The following is a 25,556-nucleotide window of genomic DNA, read 5'->3' as shown; positions in this document are numbered from 1 at the left end:
TCTTGAGGTGGCAGGCTGGAGGGAAGGATCTATTGATGACTGACTGAGCTCAGCTTACCAAATGGTTGAGCTTGGTTGAGCCAGAATGACCAAACTCATATTTAACTATCTTAACTAGGAAAAACAATCAGAATTTATAGTATTAATTTCTTATTTAAGGGCCAGATAGATAAATCCCTTTCCTTTCAAGTCAAGTTAATAATAATCATTAGCAATTTGTCATATCATTAGCATTCCTATTAGCAATGAAGTCATCTCAATGTAAAGAGTATCTTGGTGTGACAAGGTGACTATTTTTTTTCTCTGCAGAGGAAAAGGAGATTCCCCAGAGGCCCGAGCATTAGCCAAACAGGTGGCCACAGCCCTACAGAACTTACAGACTAAAACAAACAGGGCTGTGGCCAACAGCAGACCTGCCAAAGCAGCTGTCCACCTTGAAGGCAAGATTGAGCAGGCGCAGCGGTGGATTGATAATCCCACTGTGGATGACCGGGGAGTTGGTAAGGCTGTTAGTGCACTTAGCCCTCATTAAACTTATTTCAGTGAGGATAAGCAAGTTGTTGCTGTGTCATCTGTGATTAGGTACAGAGGGGCTCTTTAGTCACTGGTGAGTAAGTCATTCCACAGTATGACTCCATCTCTAAATGTAGCCAGTAGTATTTCTTTGATTTAATCAGAAGTATTAGCAAATAAATGATTTTGTTGCCGGCAAATAGAAAAGTCCTCAGGTTGCGATTGAAACTTTGAGCTAATTATTTCCAGTTTATGTATACTTTCATTCTATTATATTTCTTTCTGTTATTACAGTCCTTGGAAAGTTGGCAGTTATAATTTTTAAAACTAAATAAAAGGCATTTAACTACCAAGGTTATTTTCAGTTGTGAAGTCTCCTGCATCATACAATCACCTGTAGAATTGATGACCTAAAATTTTGATTTTTGATAGATTTTAGGAATGGAACTATAAGAATTTAGGTCATATTATGATAGCAAGCCTGTTGAAGCTGAAAGATATATTTATTTCATTTGCTGTATTCATTGGAAAATTTTTAATTATTTTAATTAATCCAGCATTGGCTAATCAGGCAGATGTATAATTTACTGGTGGAGGAATAAATTGGTACAAATTTTCTGAATGGCAGTTTTGAATTATTATATGTCAAGAGCTTTAAAAAAATGTTCATACCCATTTACTTAGCAATTTGACTTATAGGAATTTATTCTAAGAAATAATTAGAGATATTTCTAAGGAATTACAAGAATGTATATAAACAACATGAATAATAAGTAAATTGCCAACAATTATGGTTCATATGATAAAATATTACATAAATTTTAGATCATGATTTTTGAATAATATTTAATGATGTAGAAAAATGCTCATGTTAAATAAAAAGAAGCATAGGATAAAAGTTAATGTATAGTTTATCCTAGTTTTATAAAAGAGAAATGATGTATGTATATAGAGGAGCATGCAATGCATTAAAAAAGAAAAACTGGAAGGAAATGTTGAAATATATCAGTCTCCGAGATATGGGATTATGGGTGGTTTATATTTTTTTACATTTTTTATATTTCTCAAATTTTTTGTCTTATTAGTGGGGGGAAAAAAAACCACACCACTAAATGCTACTATTAAAAAAAAGAAATCCTTACCAGAATGGCACAGTGATTGGCCTCTCCATATCCATGTGAGTGTCAGTGTTTTCCCTCCTGGTACAGGTCAGGCTGCCATCCGAGGGCTTGTGGCCGAAGGGCATCGTCTGGCTAATGTCATGATGGGGCCTTATCGCCAGGATCTTCTTGCAAAGTGTGACCGAGTGGACCAGCTGACAGCTCAGCTGGCTGACCTGGCTGCCAGAGGGGAAGGGGAGAGCCCTCAGGCGAGAGCTCTTGCATCTCAGCTCCAAGACTCCTTAAAGGTAGAGCTCGGGAGCATGTATCACTGCATTTCTTATGCTTAACTATAATTGAAAAACTAGGGAAGGAGAGAGTTTTTAAAATACATAATTTCCTGAGTCTAGGGAAAGTGAAAAAGATATGATCAAGAATATAAGGAAATCCAGAGTTTATTAGGAAAAAGCTTATCAGTGTGTGATAGCAATTAAAATTATGTTTCCCAAGAAATACAAGAGCTCTTTCATATCTGCTCTACTACATATCACTTACACTTGTTTAGTCAGTCAGCTTTTTTTCTTAAAATGGACTCCTTTTTTAACCTTAAATTTAAAAGAAAAGTTTATAATAATTTTGAAGTCAGGAGCTTGATGAGCTAGTTATATTTTTTCTAATATTCTATAAAAGAAACAATTATTAAAATAAAAACATTTTTCTGTATAACACCTAAAATTTTCTTAGCTATCACCAGCCAGTGCATGCCACCCACTTTGAGCAACAGTGGAGGTGACTGAGACTTTTTTGAGTATAAATCTATTCTAAGACTTGGATTGGAACTTCCCTGGTGGTCCAGTGGTTAAGACTCCACACTTCCACTGCAAGCGTCTTGGGTTCAATCCCTGGTCCCCCGGTCAGAGAAGTTCCATATACTTTATGGTGCAACTAAAAAACAAACAAAGAACCTTAGGTTGGACTAAATGTGAATTATGAAAAGGAGTTTTTTTCATGACTTCTGAGAATTCTCTTCTTTAGATCCATGTTAGAAAATGGATACATATATTGGTTATTGAGTTTTTCTAGACATTTATTTGAAATATCATGTATCCAAAAAAATCCATTATTGATTTCTTTCCTCTAAATATAAGAAATTACTTAGAAATTTGGCACTGTATCCACCAAACAATTCTTACAGTTACTGAGATCATGTCAGGCCCCTCCAGCATTGGGACTGGTGAGGGATTATCTCATCTCATGGTCTTCTTTGGGCTCAACCCTGTGATTCTTAGTATTATTTCTTAGAGGCCATCAAGAAATGAAGTAAGATTTCTTGCTTGGGTGGAACAGTCTCTAGGGCAATGTGGGTTATGTCCTTAATTGCTTAGAGGGCAAGATTCACTTCTTATACCTGTTTTATGCTAGCTCAGTGCTTTGTACACAGTTGATACTCACAGTTGATAACACTGAAAGAAACACTAAATGAATGAATGGGAAGAGAGGACAGTGGCACATTGAATAGGAAGAGAGGACAGTGGCAGATGTGCTTTTTGGATATTTATGAAAAATTTCATTTATAAACAATGTTTTTAAGGATCTGAAAGCCCGGATGCAGGAGGCCATGACTCAGGAGGTGTCAGATGTTTTCAGTGATACCACAACTCCCATCAAGCTGTTGGCAGTGGCAGCCACTGCTCCTCCTGATGCACCCAATAGGGAAGAGGTGGGTGTCTGAGGTCTTCCATTTCTTCTATTGGCCATCTGTGTGTGTCTGTGTGTGTGTGTGTATATGTGAAGGTAAAATGTGAATACAGTGTACATCAGGGGTGGTTGGGAAATTGTGGATGAAGGGTAGAAGAGGGAAGGAAGGCCTTGCCACTTCTTATTTCAGTCACCACATATGTCAGCTAGGAATCTCTTTAGGACATGTCTTCACTTGAAAGTAGTGGAAGACCTGACCATCAGAGATGAAAACAATGGGTTTTATTTTTATCACATAACAAGAAACATGGAGCTAGGTAGCCTTGGCATTGATTCAGCAGCTTGACACCTTGAAAGCTGGCATCTCTGTGATTTTCATGATCTTTCCTGATAGAGATGGCTGAGGCAGCCCTGGGCATTATGTTCAAGGCAGTAAGAAATGAGGAATTGGGGACACCCCAGTCATAACTGCATAATAGTCCCTCTAGTCATAACTGTCCCTTCAGTGTGTCCTTAGGACACTTTATTTTTGACACAGAAGTCAGGACAATTCTTTTAAGTCATTTGATGTCATTATGTCATTCTTTTACTCAAACCCTTCAGATTATTCCTCCCTGTCCCAGAGTGAAGCCAGAGTCCTCACAATGAACAGTAAGGCCAGTGATGTGCTGGTAGACCAGCTCTCGAGAAGGAAACAAAACAAAAAACAAAAGACTCTGATTTGTAAAGTTTGTTGACTTTCATGTTGTAAATACTCCCACAATGACTGGTTCAATGTGAAGTCACTGTAAGCAGAATTGGGAAGAGATGGGCACTTCTGGCTCTTATGAGTTTGTGTGAGTTGATACCAGCATCTTTGTCACACCACTGCATCTGAGATGGTCCCCCATCTACTTCTCTGACCTCATATGGTACTTCTTATCCCTCTCATGCTCCTCTCTCTGTACTGACCTTCTTGTGCTGTATTCCCAGTATTCCTTGTTTATGTTTATATGTTCTAATCTTGAAGCCCTTGCTCTTGTCTTCTCTGGTCCTCCCACAGATAACTGCAAATACTGTTCACTCACTTTCTTCAGCTCTCTACTGAAACATCACTTTGGGGTCACCACCTAAGAAAGCAACCCCAACCCAAGGAATTTCCTTATCTCTACATCCTGTTTCTCCTTTGTGTTTATCAACACTTGCATATTTACCTCATTTTTCTTTGTATGTTTCCCTTATGTTAGCATGAAAGCTCCATGTGGGCAGGGATTTTGTTTTGTCATTAACTTTATTCCCATTTCTTGGCACAATTCTTGGCTCATCATTGGCGCTGAATAAATGAAAGTAAACACTCGCCCAGAAATCCTCCAGGAGACTTTTGTGTATGTCTCATTGACTGGAACTCTGTCACAAAGCTACCTCACTGCAAAGGAATCTAGGAAAGCAAGTATTTGGTTCTCTAGACTCTATAGTACTGGCAGTGAAGGAGAAGGAGTTGGATCAGGCCCCCAAGACAGTGTAGAACAGATGGGCAGAGGTTTGTGTTATTCTTATTTGCTAATGACCCCTGTTTTCATTCTGTGGCCTTGATTCCTGGGCAGTTCAGCTCATGGTCCAATTAGGCTCGAGTAATTTGCTATTTTTTCATTCTAGACATCTCTCTGTGTCAGATGAGTAGGCAAACTCTGCTGGTAATCTCTACCTAGATACTGCTGGGTACCCCTGCATGTATTGTCCTGTTTTCTTCCTATTGGAAATTTGTGTGTTGCCACTGACTCTTCCCTTCATGAATCAAGTAAGACAAGCTAATTTGATCTCACAAATATGTCTTGAATTCTAATTTCTACTCATGTTGCCACAGCTGTAATTCTGATCCTTGTCCCTTGCTGCCTGTGTGACTGCACAGCTGTGACTGGTCTTTGAATCCATCACTGAGGCACAAATAAAGTAAAATTACAGGTCTGAGCCTGATATTTTCCTGCTTAAACCTTTCAGTGGTCCTTCCTTTTCGCATAGGAGAAATCCAGGGCTCTGTGATCTGGCTTCTGATACTCTCCTTACCCCTGTTTCCCACAAAGCCCTGCCTCTCAGTTCATGTCCCAGCAATAAATACCTCTTTGCTTATAGTTTACTGCCTACTCTGTCCTTTCTTCTCTCCATGTCTTTGTTCTCTCTGTCTCTCTACCTAATTATCTTCCCCATCATCTCTTTTGGCTAATTTCTATTTATCCTTTACTCTAGTATCCTTTTCTTCCTGGATAGGTTAAGTGCCTTTCTTTTTCCTCCCAAGTATCAATGCTTAAATTTAATATTGCACATAGCACACAGTTATTGTAGGCATCTGTTATGGGCCTTTTAAACCCTGCTAGGATGTGAGCTCCTTGAGATGCAGAAATAATATCTTACTCATCTTTGTATCTTCAGCACCCGTTCCAGAGCCTGGCACATAGTAAGTGCTCAGTAAATTTTGGTTGCTTGACAAGAAAAGCAAGCTAAGCAGTAAATTAAGTCAGAGGGACCAGCAGACATGGTCTGGGATTGAGATGGTCGACAAAAGTCAGCAAAAGCCTTGTATATTCAGAGTAGGGAGACCAGACAAGGAAAGAAACAAGAATGGAGGCCAGGAGAAGAGGACCAGGAGATCAGAGATTTAGGAAGAGATTCTGAGCATTAAATGGCAAGAACCCATTAATGGCTGAATCCAAACAAGAGGCCAGGATGGAGAAGAGACTTGAGTTGGGTAAACATAGAACCCTGGCAATGAGGAGCCTGTTTTTGGGCCAAGAGACCTTTAGAGATTGACTGCTAGGAGCCAGAACTTGACTCCAAGTATAGGCAGGTAGACCTTCTGGAGGAGGTAAAGAGGAGGGTGGATTCTGCCAGGCAGTCCTGACATGCTCTGTATATAGTATAAGTGTCACTCAGGACTGCTGGTGAGCATTAGTCCTCATAATGTTATTCAGACAAATGACAGAGGAACTTCTGTCCTCTAAGTTCAGTTGTCCCCTTTGTGGTATGCAACTTTGCATAATATCCATGCTGAAGAAGATGTGTGAACTGAATCAACAATTCAGTAGATAGTTTTGCTTTGGGGTGATAGAAATCAGCTTGTGTCAGGCTTGGGTGTGAGCACCAGCTATTGTTTTTCCTATGGAGGTCAGGGGCAGAACTTTTACAACATTCATGGTTATGGGATATGTGAGGGGAGCTGCTCTGAGGAGGTGGGGGCTCTGGTTAGGACTCTGTGGAGTCTTGGCCTTTAACGCATTCAGCCACCAACCTGGAGTAGGTTTTTCTGACCTCTTCAAACTAGAGGATAAGCTTTGGGAAAGGGGGATTAAGTCTTTGGATGCTGTGAACTTCTTCTTGTAGACCACACAGCTCTGTGTATGTCTTGTTTGCACTTGGTAAACATTAGTTGAACTGAAATTCAAGGGTGTATGTGCACTTGTCTTCATACATGTGGTGCTAATGACCAAATCTCTGAGTCAGAGATATGGCAAGGCCAGGACTCAATGTGTGACTGCTGTCTTATTAGCTCGGGTTGGATGTCATCTCCTGAAGTCTTTGCTCAAACAGTTGCTGCCTCTACTTATAAAGAAAGACTTTCCCCTTAGGCTGTCTGACCTGTTTTATAGAAATAAAATTACTCAATATCTTTGTTTTTTTCCTCAAGGTATTTGATGAGAGGGCAGCTAACTTTGAAAACCATTCAGGAAGGCTTGGGGCCACAGCAGAGAAGGCGGCTGCTGTTGGAACTGCTAATAAATCAACAGTGGAAGGCATTCAGGCCTCAGTGAAGACAGCTCGAGAACTCACACCCCAGGTGAGTTTCACTCCCTTTTTATCATGTAAGTTCACACCATAGTGAGTAAAGGAGGTTAACTACAGAACAGTTTCTATACATTTTTAAACACTTATTATTATAAAATATCATGAAAAAACCCAAGTTTACCCTTAGTGTCTATAAAATCATTTTTATATTGTTTGAATTTTTTAAAATGATATGATTAGTTTTGAAAGTAGAAGAAACTAGTTAAGTACCCCCTTCCCATGCAGAATTAGAGAAAAATTTGATAATCTTGAGAGGTTAGTTGGATTTGATTTTAGAGTTTATGCCTTTCCGCAAATCTCTTTGAGGGTATTTAAACATTTTTAGTTGTGTTTATACTTAGTTTTCTTTTTTCTTTTATTATATAACCAAGATATAGTGGACTGTGAACAGAATATTGGAAGAGTGGGGACAAAAGAAAACAAATAGGACTGGAATTAAAGTTCTAGTACATGATTGACGTTCTTTAAAAAAAATTAGTTCAATGTCATTTATTTATTTATTATTTTTTTTAGTTCAATGTCATTTAGTGTGATGTTTATGCATTTTTTTCTTTCAATTGAATTATAGAAAATTTATTGTTTTTTCACTTATTTACTCATCATATATTTCTTGAATGCCTGTCATACATTAGAAACTGTCTTGGCTTGACAGATTTGTGATACTAGCTTTGGTGGGAGCTTGTAGGCAGAGACAGGGGACATTTAGCATGTCCCTTCATGCTACTGCTAAGTCACCTCAGTCGTGTCTGACTCTGTGCGACCCCATGGACTGCAGCCTACCAGGCTTCTCCATCCATGGGATTTTCCAGGCAAGAGTACTGGAGTGGGGTGCCATTGCCTTCTCCATGTCCCTTCCTAGTTCAGCTTTTATCCATGTGGCATGTTAACAAGTTAGATTCTCATGAAAAATCATACTTGTCTAGCTCTTTTTAAAAAACACGTCCGTAAAACATGAGTGTATCTAACTTTCCTGAAAATGTTCCATAAAACATGAAGAATAAAATATAGAATTTCTGTATAAAACTGAGATTCCTAAAAAACAGAACACAGCAGTAGGCTTAACACACCAACTATAGAAAGAACCAGGACTTTGGAGACAGATCTGGACTTGAATCTTTCCTCATGTGTAAAATGGAGGTAACTCTTTCCTAGTGGATTGCTTTGAAAATTAAGATGTTTATATGTTATACAGCCTATAACTTATCAAATACTCAATAAATGTTAGTTCCTTCCCCTAGAGCTGTAACTGACTAGCTAGGAGCTCTTGAGCAAGTGACTTCAATTTTCTGTGTCTTGGTTTTTGCAGCTGTGAAGCAGAGAAATTAGTATCCTGTTTCTCTTTCACAGGCTTGTTGTGAGGATTCAGCCTGATAATAGATAGATGTGAAAGTACCTTGTTAACTATAGACACTTGTTTTTAGTAAATATTCATAAATTTGTTACAAGTGATCAGTATCTTTCTTAATGATGCTTTTTAAGATGGAAGGACATGGAGGGCTTAAGTATTTGTTTGTTTTGTGTATGTTTGAAAGTATCAAGCAAACACTCCTTTACTTTGTTACTTTATTAGCTTCTTAAAATCAGGCTGTGACTGTAAAACCTTTTCCGAGGGCCCATTCTGGGGAGCTGTTTATCAGACCAAAACCAAAGTGTTTGGCCTTAAAGGAGACTTGCCGACTTTTGGCCTTACAGTGCCACCTGCAGGTGAAGAAGGGGAAGCTTCACTCTGGGCTTATATTTGAGTGGGAAGGCGCTCCTGGTGTTTCAAGGCTGTTTTGTCATTCCCAGGTGGTCTCAGCCGCTCGCATCTTACTTAGGAATCCTGGAAATCAAGCTGCTTATGAACATTTTGAGACCATGAAGAACCAGTGGATCGATAATGTTGAAAAAATGACAGGTAGAGTTGTGTGCAAAATTCTTGCTGTCTAATCCATGAGAAACAAGTTCTGAGAAACTCAAGCAGGACTGGTTATGTTACTAAGCTGTAATTGGATAAAGGGACTGTCATGTGCCTGACAGTGTACTTGGCCCTGATTAAGACCTCTGAGCAGCGGTGGCTTCTCATTCAAGCCTTGCAATTTTGTCCAAAGAGAGACTCTTTGAGCCTCTTTGATTTTAATGCCGCCCTCACAGTGTGATGTTTATTATTACAGCTCCTATCTTCTCTGAATAGTGTCTTTTCTCTGTCTGAGCCAGGGTTTGGTTTCAGAGGCTGAGAGGCAGTGTTTGTGGATACAGTAAGTGTCCCTGTCATTTTCAATGGGTTCACATTTCAGGGAACCACAATAGCTACCATTTAATACAACTTGTCTCAGAATTTCCTCCAACTTATCAACTACGTAGTTTTTTTTTTTTTTTTTAAAAGGAGAAACCAACAACCAACAGACCTGTGTCTGTGCAGTTGAAGTGGCATCTCTGAATCTTCTTCATTCTCTGTGGAGGGAGGGATGGGAGAGGAAGAGATGAGGGAGGTAGGCTCTTCAGCTTCCCTGCACAACCTGCTGGGACAGGGGTCCATAGCAGCCAGTGATGAAAGTGGAGCTCCTTGGGCATCTGAAGACAGGTAACAGAAACAAGAAACAGGCTGTTAAGGTTACCAGAATCCACCGTGTGGCTCATCTTGGGCACTACAGCTGCCAACAAGCAACAGATGGCTGGGGAGTGAGACGGGAGGAGAAAACATTCTTAACAGATAATGTGGTACTGATGCGGCGAAGGTTTCAGACACAATCCTGGTTTCCTCCTGATGTGAAAGCGTTACTGGGTATCTGTGGTAGATATAAGAAGGCTGGGAGGGACCACGGTTGGTAAAAATGCTCTGAATCTGTTTGGCCTCCTGGGCTACATTCTCACTCCCCACCCCCCACCCACCCCCCAGTAGTGCTTTTGATTGTGTAAGAAGGACTTTGAGCTGAAGGCGAGAATTATGAGTGTTGTACTTTCACATGAGTGGGCATTAGGGTTTTGGAGTCTCTATTCGTCTAAAATAGAAACCAAATTCCATTTTTATTCTCCGGACAGGGCTGGTGGACGAAGCCATTGACACTAAATCTCTGTTGGATGCTTCCGAAGAAGCAATTAAAAAAGACCTGGACAAGTGTAAAGTTGCCATGGCCAACATTCAGCCTCAGATGCTGGTCGCTGGGGCAACCAGCATTGCTCGTCGGGCCAACCGGATCCTGTTGGTGGCTAAGAGGGAGGTGGAGAACTCTGAGGATCCCAAATTCCGTGAGGCCGTGAAAGCTGCCTCTGATGAATTGAGCAAAACCATCTCCCCAATGGTGGTGGATGCAAAGGCCGTGGCAGGAAACATTTCTGACCCTGGTAAGCAATGCATGGTGTGGTTCACCTCACCTGAGAGGTTAATTCAGCCAGCTGACAGGGAGGGAAAAGAAGATGCATCCCACAACCCCCACATACGAAGTCTTGGAGGAAAAACTACAGCATGCTAGTTTGAGAAGGCTAGATTAATCTTTTCCTGTTCAAAGTACATTGGACAGAATATTTCCTGCAGTGTTGGCAGGGTTATCATAAGTTAGTTTCTCTGAGCAACTTCTCTGTACTTTCTTCATGTAGTCTGACTAAATAGCTCCTTGTCCTGTTGAATCATTATTTTGGAAATTTCTCAAAAGATGCATAACAGCCAATTTATCAACCACTTAATTTATGTCACTTGCATAACTTCTGCTTTTCTTAAAATGCTTTTTCTCTAGACAACATTCTTTATTTCTGTCAAATTTGGAGGCCCTGAGTTGACCTGTGGGTCTGCTAGGTGATTATCTTGATCCTACACCAAAGAATTTGGGTTTTCTTTAGCTGAATTTTGATCATGTTTTCATTGCTGCTGAAGATGTTTCACTCCTTTCTGGTAGGAAACATCTGAATTCCTTCCTTCTGTGAACCTGCAGTGATTCTAGCCTCTTCTCTGAGTAGGATCCACTCAGTGTGAGAGAGTGGGAAGAAGGGGCTGCCCTCTTCATCCCTAGCCCAGGCAAAGTCTACCTAGTTTTCTTAACCCACCATCACTAAAGATGTGCTCAGTTTCCTAATTGGCGTTTCTAATAGTTTGAGTGGCTTCCCAGGTGACTCAGTGGTAAAGAATCTGCCTGCCAATACAGGAGACATGGGTTCAGTCCCTGGGTTGGGAAGATCCTCTGGAGAAGGGAATGGCAAACCGCCCCAGTATTCTTGCCTGGGAAATCCCATGGACAGAGGAGCCTGGCGCGCTACCATCCATGGGGTTGCAAAAAAGTTGGACACAACTTAGTGACTAAACAACAACAATAGTTTGAGTAAATTCTTTAATTCTAGGTGACCGGATAGAGTAGCGGCAGCTCATTGTAGGGGTTAATATGCTGAATGCCAAGTGGAGCAAAGGAGTAGGAAGGGAGAAAGGTGAGAAGTACTCCAGGGAAAGTCTGCCCCATCTGAAAGTGACATCTCCCCTGTTCTGAGTGGGGCATGCTTATCTCTTGACTGCTTTATCATGAGAGGTGATGAGCACCACCTGATCCCAAAGTGTTCCTGCCCAGGAATGTCCTGAGTGCTTGTCAGCTGTCCAGGCAAGAAGGTCCCCTGAGCACTAGGGAACAGCTGGTTTGTGCTGCTTCTGACTCTTTGCAAGCCTCAGGGCATCTGCCTCGCTCTTACCTCCCTTCCCTTTCAGTCACTGCCTGTGCCACTTACTGGCAGCTTCACACCCAGCCTTTGTTACTGGAAACCAGTTCTTCTGCTGGACAGACAGTGCTCCAGGGTACTGACCTACCCAACTGAAAGTGAGGGTGTCTGTGTTTAGGACTGCAAAAGAGCTTCCTGGACTCAGGATACCGGATCCTAGGAGCTGTGGCCAAGGTCAGAGAAGCCTTCCAACCTCAGGAGCCTGACTTCCCGCCTCCTCCACCAGACCTTGAACAGCTCCGAGTAAGTAAATCCAGATACATGGGGAGAACTGAGCAGCAGGGTGTTGGGACTGTAGTGGCAGAGAGGTAGTCTGCTCTGGAGCCTCTGTCACTAGGTAGCTTTGTTTTATTTTACTTGAATCTCAGTCAAAGGCACAACTCTCAGCTTTCATTCTTGAATCTAGTGGAGTCCTAACCCAGTGCTTATGCATTGGGTGTGCTGGGTAAGTGGAGAGTCGGTGGTGTTGGTCTGCTTTGATGGGGAGTGGCTGGAGCAGAGGAGCTGGCTATGGTCAGTGTGAATGTGATGAGTGATGAGTTAGTGGGGTAGGTTGGTGAGGAGTGGGAAAATAGCCGTATTGGAAATAGCTTGTCCTTAGGAATAGCTTATCAAGGCAATAATTTGATTTAATGTCCTGATTTACTTTCCCATATTTAATGTCCCAAATTTCTTTCCCTTATTTAAGTTTCTAAGTTTGTTGAGGACAAATTTGGGTGATTGTGCCCATAGCTAATAACCAGTGCTTCCCTAGCCACCATCACTTCTTTTTTGATATGATTTGATTCTTTCCATTTGGTGAACGATGGTCATGAATGTGGGTGACTTTTCTGGGGATGCTTTTTTTTTTTATTAAAAAAAAAACATGTTTATTTTTAATTGAAGAATAATTGCTTTACAATATTGTTTTGGTTTCTGCCATACATCAACATGAATCAGCATAGGTATACATATATCCCCTCCCTCTTGAACTTCCTTCCTACCTCCCACCCCATCCCACCTCTCTAAGTTGTCACAGATCCCCGGTTTCAGTTCCCTGAGTCATACAGCAAATTTCCACTGGCTATCTATTTTACATATGGTAGTGTATGTATTTCCATGCAACTCTCTCCATTCATCCCATGTCCATACATCCTGACCTCCCCATGTCCATAAGTCTGTTCTCTATGTCTGCATCTCCATTGCTGCCTTGCAAGGAGGTTCATCATTACCATCTTCATAGATTCCATATATATGTGTTAATATATGATATTTGTTTTTCTCTTTCTGATTTACTTCACTCTATGATAATGCTCTAGGTTCATCCACCTCATTAGAACTGACTCAAATGTGTTCCTTTTCATGGCTGAGTAATATTCCATTGTATATGTACCACAGCTTCTTTATCCATTCATCTGTCGATGGACACCTAAGTTGCTTCTATGTCCCAGCTATTGTAAATAGTGCTTCAGTGAACATTGGGGAACATGTGTCTTTTTCAATTATGGTTTTCTCAGGGTATATGCTGGGGATGCTTTTAGAGGAAAGGAAAGAATTCTAGTGGGGTAGTTCCTAGGACTTTATTTATAACCTAGCAATTCCTTCTTAGCTGACAGATGAGCTTGCTCCTCCCAAACCACCTCTGCCTGAGGGTGAGGTCCCTCCACCCAGGCCCCCACCACCAGAGGAGAAGGATGAAGAATTCCCTGAGCAGAAAGCCGGGGAGGTGATCAACCAGCCAATGATGATGGCTGCCAGGCAGCTCCATGATGAAGCTCGCAAGTGGTCCAGCAAGGTAAGTAATGAAGCTCTTCTTGTTGAGAAAGGATGAAGAGCCAGACACACAGCCCAGGAAGAGTCTTTTTGGAAAATCACCCTCTCTCTGCTTTGGTTCATGTTGTTGCCAGCAGCAGGATCCTCTTTTTTTTCTGGTTTAGTGAGATGTTTCTGGTACTTGATGGTTTCTCCTTCTAGCAGCTCAAATGAGAGCTAGGACACCTGTGGTTTGAGACAGAGTTTCCTTTCCTCTGTCCTCTGGAGTATCAGCTCCCCTGATGGTGGACATTTAGTCTCTAAGAAATTTCTCTTCTTTCTTGGGGTCACTGAATGTTTTTAGATGCTCTCTTGGTAATTATCCACACTCCAAACACAGTCTTCTGTGGGCTCTGCTATAGCTATATGAAATATTTTCATTTTCCTTCTCTTTTCTCATAGAAGCAGATAGTTGGTATCTTAAAAGCTTTGTCCTTTGTCCTGTTACCAGAATCATCTTACCCTTCAATTCAAGACAGCTTCAGGCTAACCCCAACAGATCTGGAAGTGTAAATGTTAATGTGGTTGGTGAAAATTTGGTTGCTATAGCAGTCATGCCCCATGAACAACTTTTGCCTGCGTGCGTGTGCGTGCTCGGTTATGTCTGACTCTTTGCAGTCCCTTGGACTGTAGCTTGCCAGGCTCCTCTGCCCATTCAATTTTCCAGGTGAGAATACTGGAGTGGGTTGCCATTTTCTCTTCCAGGGGATCTTCTCCACCCAGGGATCAAGCTTGTGTCTCTTGTGTCTCCTGCATTGGCAGGTGGATTCTTTACCACTGAGTCACTTGGGAAGCCCCCTTTTGCCTCTAAATGATGAAAAGTGAGTGGTAGCCTTTCTAGATAAGAGTTAAATTCATTTGTTAGTTTTAAGTCAGTTGTGTTTCTACTATGACCCTACATCTTTATTCCCAACATCTATTTTCCTCTTTTCTTTTTACACTCTCCGTCATCTCAAGCTCTTGTACTGAAAGTAGTTCCCAAGAGACCTCCTGCACATGCAGCTGATCTTGGGTTTTTTTCAGGCTGGTAATTTGACCTTGGTTTTTTTAACTCTGTATTTTTCTGAACTGTTAGCTGTGAGTCCAGGTTCACAAAGGAATGGTGACCTTGCTGGTGTTGGACCTGACCTGTGGACTTACTTACAATCATGTCTCTCCAACTGGGGCATGCATAACCCTGGGACTGTTAGCAGAGTCCCAGTGCATGTGGGGAGTGGAGTGGGGGTGACAGTGAAGATTGGTTTTACTTAAAGATTTTAAAGAAAATTTATTTATTTATTTGGCCATGCCTCATGGCCTGTGAGCTCTTAGTTCCCTGACCAGGGATCGAATCCAGTCCCCAACAGTGAAAGTGCTGGGTCCTAACCACGGGACCGCCAGAGAATTTCCTAAGGAAAATTTAAATTTCGTTACAATAAACCCAAATACATTGTACAGAGGAACACAAAATATACATGAATTATAAACATAAAACTTGAGGGGTGGATAGCACTGGCCTAGATATTTATCCTACTCTGCCATTTGTCACCAGAAATCCTTAAATCTGACTGTGTCTGGTGGTTTGCCTCTGGGGGTTGCTGACTTCAAGCTGTGTGAAGTCAGTCGTTACTTGAACCATGTGTGTTTAGGGAGGTGGGAGTGGGATGTGTTTGTGTTTCTATCAGTCTGTCTTTGTACACTTTGGGACTCTGAACCCCACCCAGAAGGAGCGAGCTGGCCTTTAATCGAAGGAATGGGGAGAGTCCTGGCTGAGACAGTTTAGGTGAAAGGATTTAGAAGGTACCTTCACCACTTGCTGGTGCTGAGTCCTCCAAGTTAATAGTCAGCTTTTGGAGGCAGGCTTCCTGTGTGGATTAAGATTTTTAGGAGTTGTAGCAACCTCCAATAAAATTTGACACAAACTCTTACTTCTCTTGGTTAGAGATGTTTATAATCTGAGATTACATACCCTGAGATGTTTATAAAGAACCCATGTTTGCCATTCTTTATTTTTTTTTGGCCATTCTTTATATCAGTGGTTTGGTTTCACTGGGAACAGTTCCTTTCATTTTCTTTCCCCCTCTACCTATTTTTAGCATCTGATCTCCCTGCTTCCTCCCTGGGCTTTCAGAATCCCATCCCTGGTATTAAATTTATTGTCTCCCCCAACACAAACAGGTCCCTTTCTCTCATGGGCATCAACTTAGAGCTCCTCTGAACTCAGCCTTGGTTAGTTGACAAGTCCATGTGTTAATTATCTGTGAAATGTGTAAACTGAGTTTGGGCTGAGTGCTGTTGGAGAGATTTAGGTTGTACCCAAAGAATAGCTTTCTGAGGCAGTACTAGTGATGGATGCAAAGTGAGATTGTGAAGCCTTGTCTCTGAGGACCTCAGATAGGGAGAACTGCTCTGAAGGATGTTTTCCCTAAGGTGGATGCTGGATGAGGTGTCTTCTCGAGGCTCCTTCTAGCTGGGTGATTGTGGGGTATTTGATAAGCCCTCTTCACTCAGCATTGTGTTTTCCTTTCCTCTTTCCTGATTTGATATCTGTTGCTTCTAGTTTATCATTTTAGATTCTGGGACTCTTAACTCCAGAAGAAAAAAAAAATTGTGTCTGGCAGCTGCAGAGCTGACCCAAGATACCTCCTGTGTCCAGGAAACTGTAGAACAGTGTCCATATGAGTCAGCAGGATTTTCACTTTGTTCTGTTCAAAGCAACTTGTGTGGCCGCATTTACTTTTCCCCTCTGAATTCCTTTTAAAGTTAATAAACTACTATTGCTTGTTTGTTTGGCTTCTCAAAAACGTTCTGACCTGAGAATTACTCTTTGGTAGTAAGTGTATTAAAAAGGAATGCCACTTTCTTTCTTTGTATAAATATGGCTCTGGAAACCTTTGCTACTGGAGTAAGCAAGCCTCTTTACCTTGCTATGAGCAGAGTGGTGCTGGAGGCTGAGAATTCCCTTTCTGCGGAGCTTGGCTCATCTGACTCCTGGAGGGAATCCATTTTCTTTCCCATCCTAGGCCAGCTTGGGTTACTAAACCAGCTGAAGCTCAGTTTCCCAAGCCCTACTGCTCTTACTAACACTGTCCCTGTTTCTCATCCTTCCTGCCATCGACCAAGCCGGGTAACCCAGCCGCTAAGGTGGGTATAAGTGTTGTAGCTGAGGCAGAGGCGGCTGATGCTGTTGGGTTCCCTGTCCCCCCTGACATGGAAGACGATTACGAACCTGAGCTGCTGTTAATGCCATCCAATCAGCCGGTCAACCAGCCCATTCTGGCCGCGGCTCAGTCATTGCATCGGGAAGCTACCAAGTGGTCTAGTAAGGTACTGATGAGCACCCCCCAGTGGGGCTGCTCCCTATGCATCCGGCCATGTGCAGCCTTGACACATTGCATCACTCATGATCTGTGCGGGTCCTGTGAGTCTGGGCCGGGCGGGCATCTGTCTGTTTGCACCTTGTTGTTAGGATTGGCTTCACAAGTTTCATAGGTCTGCTAATGCCAGATTAATTGGATTGCATTCATGTTTGGGGGTTAGAAAGAGATGGGGTCACTTTTTGAAAGGATTCCTTTTCTTATTGACCTTGTGGCCGATATTGGAACCTTAAACCCCTTGGGAAGCTGTGGATGTGCCTCTCAATGACTTTCAGGTCAGGAACCACTGTAGACCATTAAGAGGTCATCCGGCCTGATCATTGGGCTTTGCCTGCCCCCCACCCCCAGCTCCTCTCCGCTGACCTCTCACTGATGGCTCCGGCAGAGTTGATCAGGGTGAGAAGCAGCTTTACATGGCAGGGTTTCTGGGGAGGACTGCTTGCTGTCCTGCACTTGGCTGTGTGGCAGATGCTGGCCTTAATGGGTACCCACAGGGAAGGGAGCTTCACTGACTGCTTGATCAGGGGTTTCAGTGGGCCAGGGTGTCGGAGTGGGGAAGAGAGAAGGCTTAAGGCTGCAGGACAGGAACCAACAGAGCTCTGGCCTTAGGGAGTAGAGGATGGGGATCATTACATTTTTCCCTTTGAAGGTGGCATGTTGCAAGAAGAAAGGTTTTGAGGAGTGATGGGTAATAAATAACTAACCCTGGCACAACACTATCTTCTAACGAAGGTCATGAAATCCTGGAATGATCCCAGGTCTGCAGTGGAAGAGGTGGGCCCAGCCAACCTTGTCTAACATACTCCTATTCTCATAAGTTCTTCCCATAACTGTGTTCTCTCTGGCCTCGATTACTGCCCGGGATGTTACACACCGTCTTGTGTAAATTATCAGCCACTTCATGGTGCCTGTGGATGCTTATCACAGAGCACCCTGCCGTGGCATGGTTTGTGTATGCCTCACTGCATTGTCTAGACATTGAAAAGCATGAGGGGAAAAATGCATAGGGCCTGGCCTTTTAGGTAGTTTTGAACACTGCATTTATTATTTTTGCTTGCTATCAGCCAAAAGATGAGCCTTTTGAAGGCATAAAGTAAATTACTTGTACATTATGACCCATGAGGGTTATAATGAACCAAAATGCCAAATCTAAGATAAGTTGCTATTAGTTGCAGGGGTTCCAGTTACAGCTTGACACATGATTTTTATTTTCCCAAAGCCTCCCCCAGCATCCTCTTAGCTGAAAGTTTCTTTAATTGAAGCCACTTAGCTGAGGGGACTGAAGAATTGATTTTTGGTCTTTTTAAACGTGAAGAATCAAAATAACATGTTCCTTTAGGCTGACAGTACAAACAAGAGGCAGTAGAGAGAGGGAAGGAGCTGTCTAGGTCAGAAAAAATCTTTTTCACCAAGGCTAATAATAGTTACTTGGTTTAAATTCTAGTTCAGCAGCAGCAATCCTTGGCTGCTATTTGTAACAAGGGTAAGGATGAAGAGGATGATTTCAGCATCTGGAAAGGCTCATCTGTATTTTTCCCTTCAGGCCAACTGTACTGCTTTCCCCCCACAGAAAGGAAAATGCCTGTTTAACCAATTCCTTGGGCCCACTCCCATTTTATTGACATGATTAACCTGGAGATGCTCAAGTGCTTGTTTAGTGCTATGCCTGGGGCTCACATGTTGCCCTTTCAGATTAATATCCAAGTCCTCCTTTTTTCAGTCCAGTGATCTCTCTCTCTGTCACTCTCACTGAATGTTAGGGTGAGTGCCCTGGCTCACTCTTCTCTTTACTTCTCCTCTGCTGTCCACATCACTCAAGAATAGCCTGTGTATTCTCTTCTCACCCTTCCAGAGGGCTGCTAGAGCAGCAGGCTCCCTCCTCTCTTCTCTCTGCTTCTACTTCGTTCCCTAAGTTGGCCAGAGTATGGGCTGAGCTCACTCTGTGTCTCGCTTCTCTCCAGGGCAATGACATCATTGCAGCAGCCAAGCGCATGGCTCTGTTGATGGCTGAGATGTCTCGACTGGTCAGAGGGGGCAGCGGCACCAAGCGAGCGCTGATTCAGTGCGCCAAGGACATCGCCAAGGCCTCAGATGAGGTGACTCGGTTGGCCAAGGAGGTTGCCAAGCAGTGCACAGATAAGCGGATTAGAACCAACCTTTTACAGGTACTCAGGAAAAGTGTGTGTATGTGTGTGGAGGGGAGGGGGAGAGTGGCAGGGGTAGGGAGAAAAGCAGGAGAGAGAAATCCGGGTGAGCAAGAAGGAGGAGGCACCTCAGAATGGAAAGAAATAGCAGAAAGGGGAAATAACACAGGTGAGTTTGGGAAAGACAGAGTCAGAAAAGTTTATTTCTGAATCAAATGAAAGAATTTTAATGCTTCTATTTCTGGACAAAGAGACTAGACTGATTCTAGGGGGAAAACAAGTGGAATTCTGCTGCTGATTTATTGAATGCCTTCTGCATGCCAGCCACTGAGAGTAAGAGGTGGATAAGTCTCGCCCTCAAGGAGCTTGCAGGCAAGAAAAACATAGAATCATACTCAATTAAGTTTTCTTTTTTAGGTATGCGAGCGAATCCCAACCATAAGCACCCAGCTCAAAATCCTGTCCACGGTGAAGGCCACCATGCTGGGCCGGACCAACATAAGCGACGAGGAGTCCGAGCAGGTACGTACCTGCTACTTCTGATTTCTCACCAGCAGCTTCTGTGCCCCTTTATGGTGATTTAATTCAGCCTTGAGGAAATTTTACCTATGAAATGAGTATTCAGTACATGGGATAGAGTCTTCAACTCTCTCAAAAGGGCATCTATGTTGGAGAGATGCATCAGAAATTTGGAAAGGCAAGTGAAAAGCTCTGGTGCAACTTTTGTCATTTTACAAATGAGAAATTGAGGGTTAGGGAGGTTGAGTGAATCAGCAGCAGTTAGGACTCCACTCAGTTCTTCTTCTCCCTGGAATAGGCTTGGCTCTTTAGAGGCCTCTAGTGTGTGTGTTCAGTCCTGCCCACTGTACCTTTTTGGCTGGAGAATTTCTGCTTCCTTGCCCTCTGGATAATAAGTATCTCAGGGAGGATGAACAGTGCCATCTTTTCAGGGGCATGAGGTGCTTAGGCCTGTGGTGAGGCAGAAATGATATCTCAAAGGAGATGCTTCTCTTTTGGTTTTTTGACAGATATTGAAATAAAGATGGTGGCAATGTTTGCTTAAAGTGTTTCTTGTATATATTTTGGCAATCACAGTTTGTTCTCTTCCCTGCCTTCTGGAAATGTGGCTCAGGTCTTTCAGAAAGCCATCATTTGAGCACCTCTTCCTCTCCTAAACTCCCTCCAATAGGCTGTGCTGTGAGCCAGACTTCCAAATTCTTCTTATGGAAGATAGCACATCTTTTGTTGAACTGCCCAGACAAGGCTTATCATACATTGGAATATGTATGTGGCACTGTATAACGTGCTATGTAGAGGAGTTAACAAAAGACATAGTCCCTCTCCTTGGAGAAGTCTGGGCCAGGAGACAGAGGGTGGGAGCACTTTAGAGGGGGCAAGGAGGCTACTTCTCTTAGTGTCAATAGTGCTGCCATAACTACCATGTTTTAATTCATTAGCTCTCACCTTAACTCTCTCTTCCCCTAAACCATGTGAACTGGATCTTAACCTTTAACTTCCATGTATTCTAGGCAGGGTTTGGGCACTAGGCTGTTTCCTGTCAGGTGATCTCTTCTGCCCAAAGGAAAGGAAATAGAAAAAACAAGGAAGGAAGGGTGAGATTCAAGAGTTTCCGACCTTATCATTTAATCAGTTAACCAACAAAAATGTATCTTGGAAGTGTCTACTGTGTTCCATTAAATATTCCAGTAAAAAAAGAAGAAACTGACAGTGTGGTAGAATGGAAGAGACACAGGACTGCAAGTTAGAAATTTGAGGCCTCATCCTGACTGTTGTGTGAGTTTGGCTGGCAAGTCTCTGAATCTTTCTGGGCCTCAGCCTCTTTGTTGACCAAGTGAAAAGATTAGTGGATTGGGACTTCTAGTCCATAGTTATGCCTCTCAGAGCCCATAAACCCTCTGATATCGCATGCACAAATTTTGTGCACCTGAGCTTTTTTTCTGGGGAGAATCCACAGCTTTCATTAATCTCTCAAAGGATCTGTAGTTCAAAAATATATAAGAATTAAAAAAAAAAAAACTACTGGGTTAATAGATTGATAAGTTACTAGTGTGATCTCAGTCCTGTATTTTGTATGTTTAGAAGATTTATTTAGATTTTCATGGATTTATAAGGTGGTTAGTTTACTTGATTACTTTTTCATTCATTAATTAAATATTTATGAAATACCTCATGTGACAGGCACTGACATAATACTAAAATACAGCAGAGAACAAAATTGACAAAAATTGCTGCCCTCATGTTACTTAAATTTTAGATCAAAACAGATAAAACATCAGATGAACAACCTAGATAAAACATATAGTATATCAGCTAGTGATGATGAGTTCTGTAGAGAAAAATGAAGACAGAACTGGAGGATAAGGCACACTGGGAGTTGGGAAGGTGGTTTGTGACTTAAAATAAGGTGAAAGGAAAAGCCTCAGCAAGGTGATAACTGGGCAGAGAGATCTGAAGGAGGTGAGAGGTGAGCCATTGGGATACCTGAGGGAAGAGCATTCTAGGTAGAGGGGGAGCCTACGGCAGGGGCTTGTTCGAACATCGGCAAAGGAATATACACTAGATGTCATCTGAGAGTACAGTCCACAATCAGCGATGGTCCAGTTTGGGGTTCTTCTTGGTGATCCAGCTATAAACCACCAGTGATGCCAGATGCAGGTAGGGTAAACTGAATTCCATTCCTAGCTTAAGCCTGTTTCAGAGGCAGGGCTCTATCAGGGACTCTTGAGTAATGGAGAGCTCCTCTTTCTTTGCAGGCTACAGAGATGCTGGTTCACAATGCCCAGAACCTCATGCAGTCTGTGAAGGAGACTGTTCGAGAAGCAGAAGCAGCTTCAATCAAAATTCGAACAGATGCTGGGTTTACTCTGCGCTGGGTTAGAAAGACTCCCTGGTACCAGTAGACACCTGGTTGAACCTGGCTAACACAGAAGCCCCTGCTGCACAGAACAAAAATGATCTGGTCCCAGGAGCCACCCAAGATTGCTGGAGGGTTGAAAGCCACCATCCTGGCCTGACATAAAAGTTAGAAAACATTTATACTCTTGTTATGGACACTGAAGCGTGTCTCTGTATAAGGCCTGTATTCTCAGACACGGCTTTACTTATGCACACTCTATCCCAATAGGCAGACTGGGTTTCTAGCCCATGGACTTCACATAAGCTCAAAATCCAAGAGTGAACACTAGCCTGACACCCTGCTCTGCCCTTGTTCCCTAGAGGACAGCTCCCTTTCCGCCCCTACCCCCTCATTCTTTCCGCTAGGCTCCCAAGACCCAGGGCCCAGGCAAGTCAGTTAGGAAATCACTGTGCCTCCAACATTTGTTTTGGGCTTTCCATGTTGCTGCTGACCCTGCCTGCCTCTCCTGGCTGTGCTTCCTGGGTCTTTTTCAGATATGAGCTTCACTGCTGCAGGGGAAGGTGGCCTCTGAGGAGCCCCAGCTTATGGGGCCTAAACTCACTTCCTTCCTTTCCCCAGTTCAATCCTTCTAGTTTCCCACAGTACACAGCCAAATTTCACTTTGTCAGGAAGAAATCACCGTATCATGTGGTTCCGTCTTTACCTCACCCCAGAGCAGTGTCTGTGCTAGGAAACCTTTCCGTCCTATACCCTGCCTTGGCCCACCAAGGTAGCCATCCCAAGAACACACTGTGTGTCCTGGTGCTCTCTGCCACTGGAGAGGCAGAGGAGCCAGGGCGTGGCTCTGCCCACCCTCCTGGCAGGGCCACTCCACGCTTTGTCACTGCCTGCAGAGGTCTATGCTGAGGCCTTATTCATTCATTCTTAGCTCTTACTGTTCTTTCTGAGCTGAAATGCTGCATTTTATTTTTAACCGAATCATGTCTCCTGTCCTGGCTTTTGTATTCTTCCCTCAAACCCTTCCTAAACAAGATTTTAAAGATAAATGTTTGTTTTGTAATTTTGGAAGATCCTTTTTATCCTTTTGAAATTCAGTCCTGAGAATTGGTGCTTGCCCCCAGGAGTGTTTAATGGAAAGGCAATCCTGTCTGAAGGACGCTTCCTACCTAAGGGAGGAGGTACTTGCAGACTGGAATTCTGGCACTCTGGGGGATGAGTCAATGGGAAATAGTCCTCAGAAATTCCTACCTCCCGCAGCCAACAACAACCAAGTCCCTGAAACCTCCCCTCCCTCCCAAGTACATCTGTTCAAGGGAGTAATGTGTATAATATTTAATTATCACCATAAGTTTCCTATTAGCAAAGTGAGAGAGAAGGGAGCTTTTCCTTTCCTGTACTTTTCACTGCTGTCTAAGCATTGCCCAGCACATGAAACTGTATTTCTTCCCAAAGCCAGAACTGGATGAGTAAAGGAGTAAGAACCCTTGCCTGAATGTCCTCCCCACCTCAAATGTGTTAGATCCTAACATCGAATGTGTAAAACTTGTCTTAAGTTGGTACTGTACACTCAGGCTTCCTCTATTACCTTTTAACTGATGATGATTTTCAAGGCCCTCAGCATCTTTGTATAGTTGCTTAACTGATATAAATGCAATATTAATGCCTTTAAAGTATGAATCTATGCCAAAGATCAACTTTTGTCTTACTAAGACTACTTAGAGGAAGTAAGAAAAATCATGTTTGCTCTCCAAGTTCTTCCAGTGTTTTGAGACACTGGTTTATACTATATGCCAATGTGCTTTTCTCTAGTAACAGTGCTCAAGACACAGTGAAGCAAATTAAAAAAAAAATCCCTGAATGCTGATTAGAGACATCACCACTGAAAAACTACATTTATAAGCTAGGATTTGTTATATGCAAATATTTTCTGCCTCTTCTGTTTAAAACAATAAAGTACATTTGTATAAAGCTTTCAATGATGGGTATGTTATTTCAGCAAGAACTTAAAAAAAAAAAACACATCGATTTATTTATCTTTTGGCTGCGCTCTTTGTTGCTGCACGAGGGTTTTCTTTAGTTGCCGTGAGGAGGGGCTATTCTTCGCTGTGGTGCGCAGGACACTGTGTACTTCTCTCGCTGTGGAGCACAGGCTCTAGACTGCGCAGGCTTCAGTGGTCGTGGCTGGTGGACTCAAGGGCATGGGCTCTCATAGTTGTGGTACGTAGGCTTAGTTTTGGCAAGAACTTTTAGATTAGGCTTCAACTTTATTCTGAAGAACAGCAAGTGAAGTGAATCTTCAAAATGAAGAAACTAAAGATTTTTATTTAACCCAATATTGTACTGGAGGAAGTAGGAACCAGCGGTAATACATTTACTTCACAAGTTCTGTGTAATAAAGGACAACTCTGGGGATTATCCACTAGAAGGAGCAGAAACGACAAAGGCTAACGGTAAGAGGAAAGCAGGCAGATGGCACAGACCATCCCCTGGTTGAAGGCGTCTGTCTTAGAAGAGTCCAGCTCTACATGGAGGCCATCACTATCCCCTAAGAAGCTAAAGCTGTTACATGTGCAGGAATATTGCGCGTCTACATGTCATATTCCAAAGTCCAGGGATCCAAACAGGGCTGTGGGGCAGAGCTAGCTTCTGCGGACATATTCCTCTTCTTGCTTGAGGAAACTCAAAGAATAGGAACAGGTTCTTGAAGTGGAGCGGGGACATCAGTATTTTTGATTGATTTTCTAGATCTAAAAGTGATAAATATCACTAAAGAGGGAGAGTACTGCTGACTACATTTACCACCGCTTTAACTTAGAAAAGCTGCTGACTAGGGAGGCAGATTCTGGGTATTCAACTTACAGGGAAATGTCCAAGGCTACTGAATTAGCTCAGCAATATCTGGAAACAGTATTCATGGCCTCATTTTTGCTACTCACCATATGTTCACTGGTGCTGCCTTCTTCCTGCATTATCATTATTCTCAAATCAGATGACTTAAAGGACTACAGGATCACTATCTTCCATGGATTCTTCTACAGTGGCACTTAAGGAAAACCCATCACATGAACTCCCTTTGAATGAAATGATGGTGACGCCTTTATGCAGAAAAGAAGCTTTTGGGTTATACTCCCTTAAGTTAGAACAAGAGGCTATTCTTAAACTATCTGGAATTCTATGCTTGAAAAATACTTCATTACGATTAAGTATTCATGGATCTTTGTCATCAGCAGGTGGTGGTAGGGAGAGGAGCTATGATCACTTCTTGTTCAGTCTGTGGCTAGAAGGGTGAATCTTAGATACAGGGCTATTAACATAATCAGTCAAGAGAGGAGCATTTGGAAGTGTTTTGCTGCAACCTTCACACCTTGTGTGATGATGCCAAGTAAAATGGGATAATGGTTCAGCTGGTAAAGAATCTACCTGCAATGTGGGAGACCTGGGTTTGATCCCTGGGTTGGGAAGATCCCCTGGATGAAGGGAACGGCTACCCACTCCAGTATCCTGGCCTGGAGAATTCCATGGATTGTATACCATGGGGTTGCGAAGAGTCGGACACAACTGAGCGACTTTCACTTTCATCTTC

At 42.7% G+C, this 25,556-nt stretch overlaps 1 protein-coding gene and 1 long non-coding RNA gene across 3 annotated transcripts in view; one reads left to right on the top strand and one right to left on the bottom strand.

Moving 5' to 3' along the window:
• Positions 1-23,949, top strand: part of VCL (vinculin) — a 109,818-nt gene extending 85,869 nt beyond the window's left edge. The window contains exons 11-22 of one of the 2 annotated variants that reach the window (XM_081563968.1): positions 310-500; positions 1,722-1,921; positions 3,205-3,333; positions 6,970-7,119; positions 8,916-9,024; positions 10,149-10,451; positions 11,923-12,047; positions 13,393-13,578; positions 16,698-16,901; positions 18,913-19,116; positions 19,513-19,617; positions 21,870-23,949. In XM_081563968.1, coding sequence (XP_081420094.1) covers positions 310-500; positions 1,722-1,921; positions 3,205-3,333; positions 6,970-7,119; positions 8,916-9,024; positions 10,149-10,451; positions 11,923-12,047; positions 13,393-13,578; positions 16,698-16,901; positions 18,913-19,116; positions 19,513-19,617; positions 21,870-22,016 — 2,053 coding nt within the window. In that variant the 3' untranslated portion in view covers positions 22,017-23,949. The remainder of the gene's footprint in view (positions 1-309; positions 501-1,721; positions 1,922-3,204; positions 3,334-6,969; positions 7,120-8,915; positions 9,025-10,148; positions 10,452-11,922; positions 12,048-13,392; positions 13,579-16,697; positions 16,902-18,912; positions 19,117-19,512; positions 19,618-21,869) is intronic. The other variant, XM_081563979.1, reaches the window with a different exon arrangement.
• LOC145536158 (uncharacterized) lies at positions 2,053-9,680 on the bottom strand. The gene is made up of 2 exons (XR_014075672.1): positions 9,515-9,680; positions 2,053-2,558 (listed from the first exon to the last, which is right to left on the bottom strand). It is a non-coding gene; the product is annotated as an uncharacterized LOC145536158 (long non-coding RNA).
• Positions 23,950-25,556: the final 1,607 nt, after the last annotated feature.

Source organism: Giraffa tippelskirchi, chromosome 2 (genome assembly GCF_054371585.1).
Source record: "Giraffa tippelskirchi isolate mGirTip1 chromosome 2, T2T-mGirTip1v1.2.pri, whole genome shotgun sequence".
In the NCBI taxonomy this organism is placed as follows: Eukaryota; Metazoa; Chordata; class Mammalia; order Artiodactyla; family Giraffidae; genus Giraffa; species Giraffa tippelskirchi.
The sequence above is the reverse complement of the archived record's forward strand: the minus strand, read 5'-3'. Positions and strand labels throughout refer to the sequence as shown.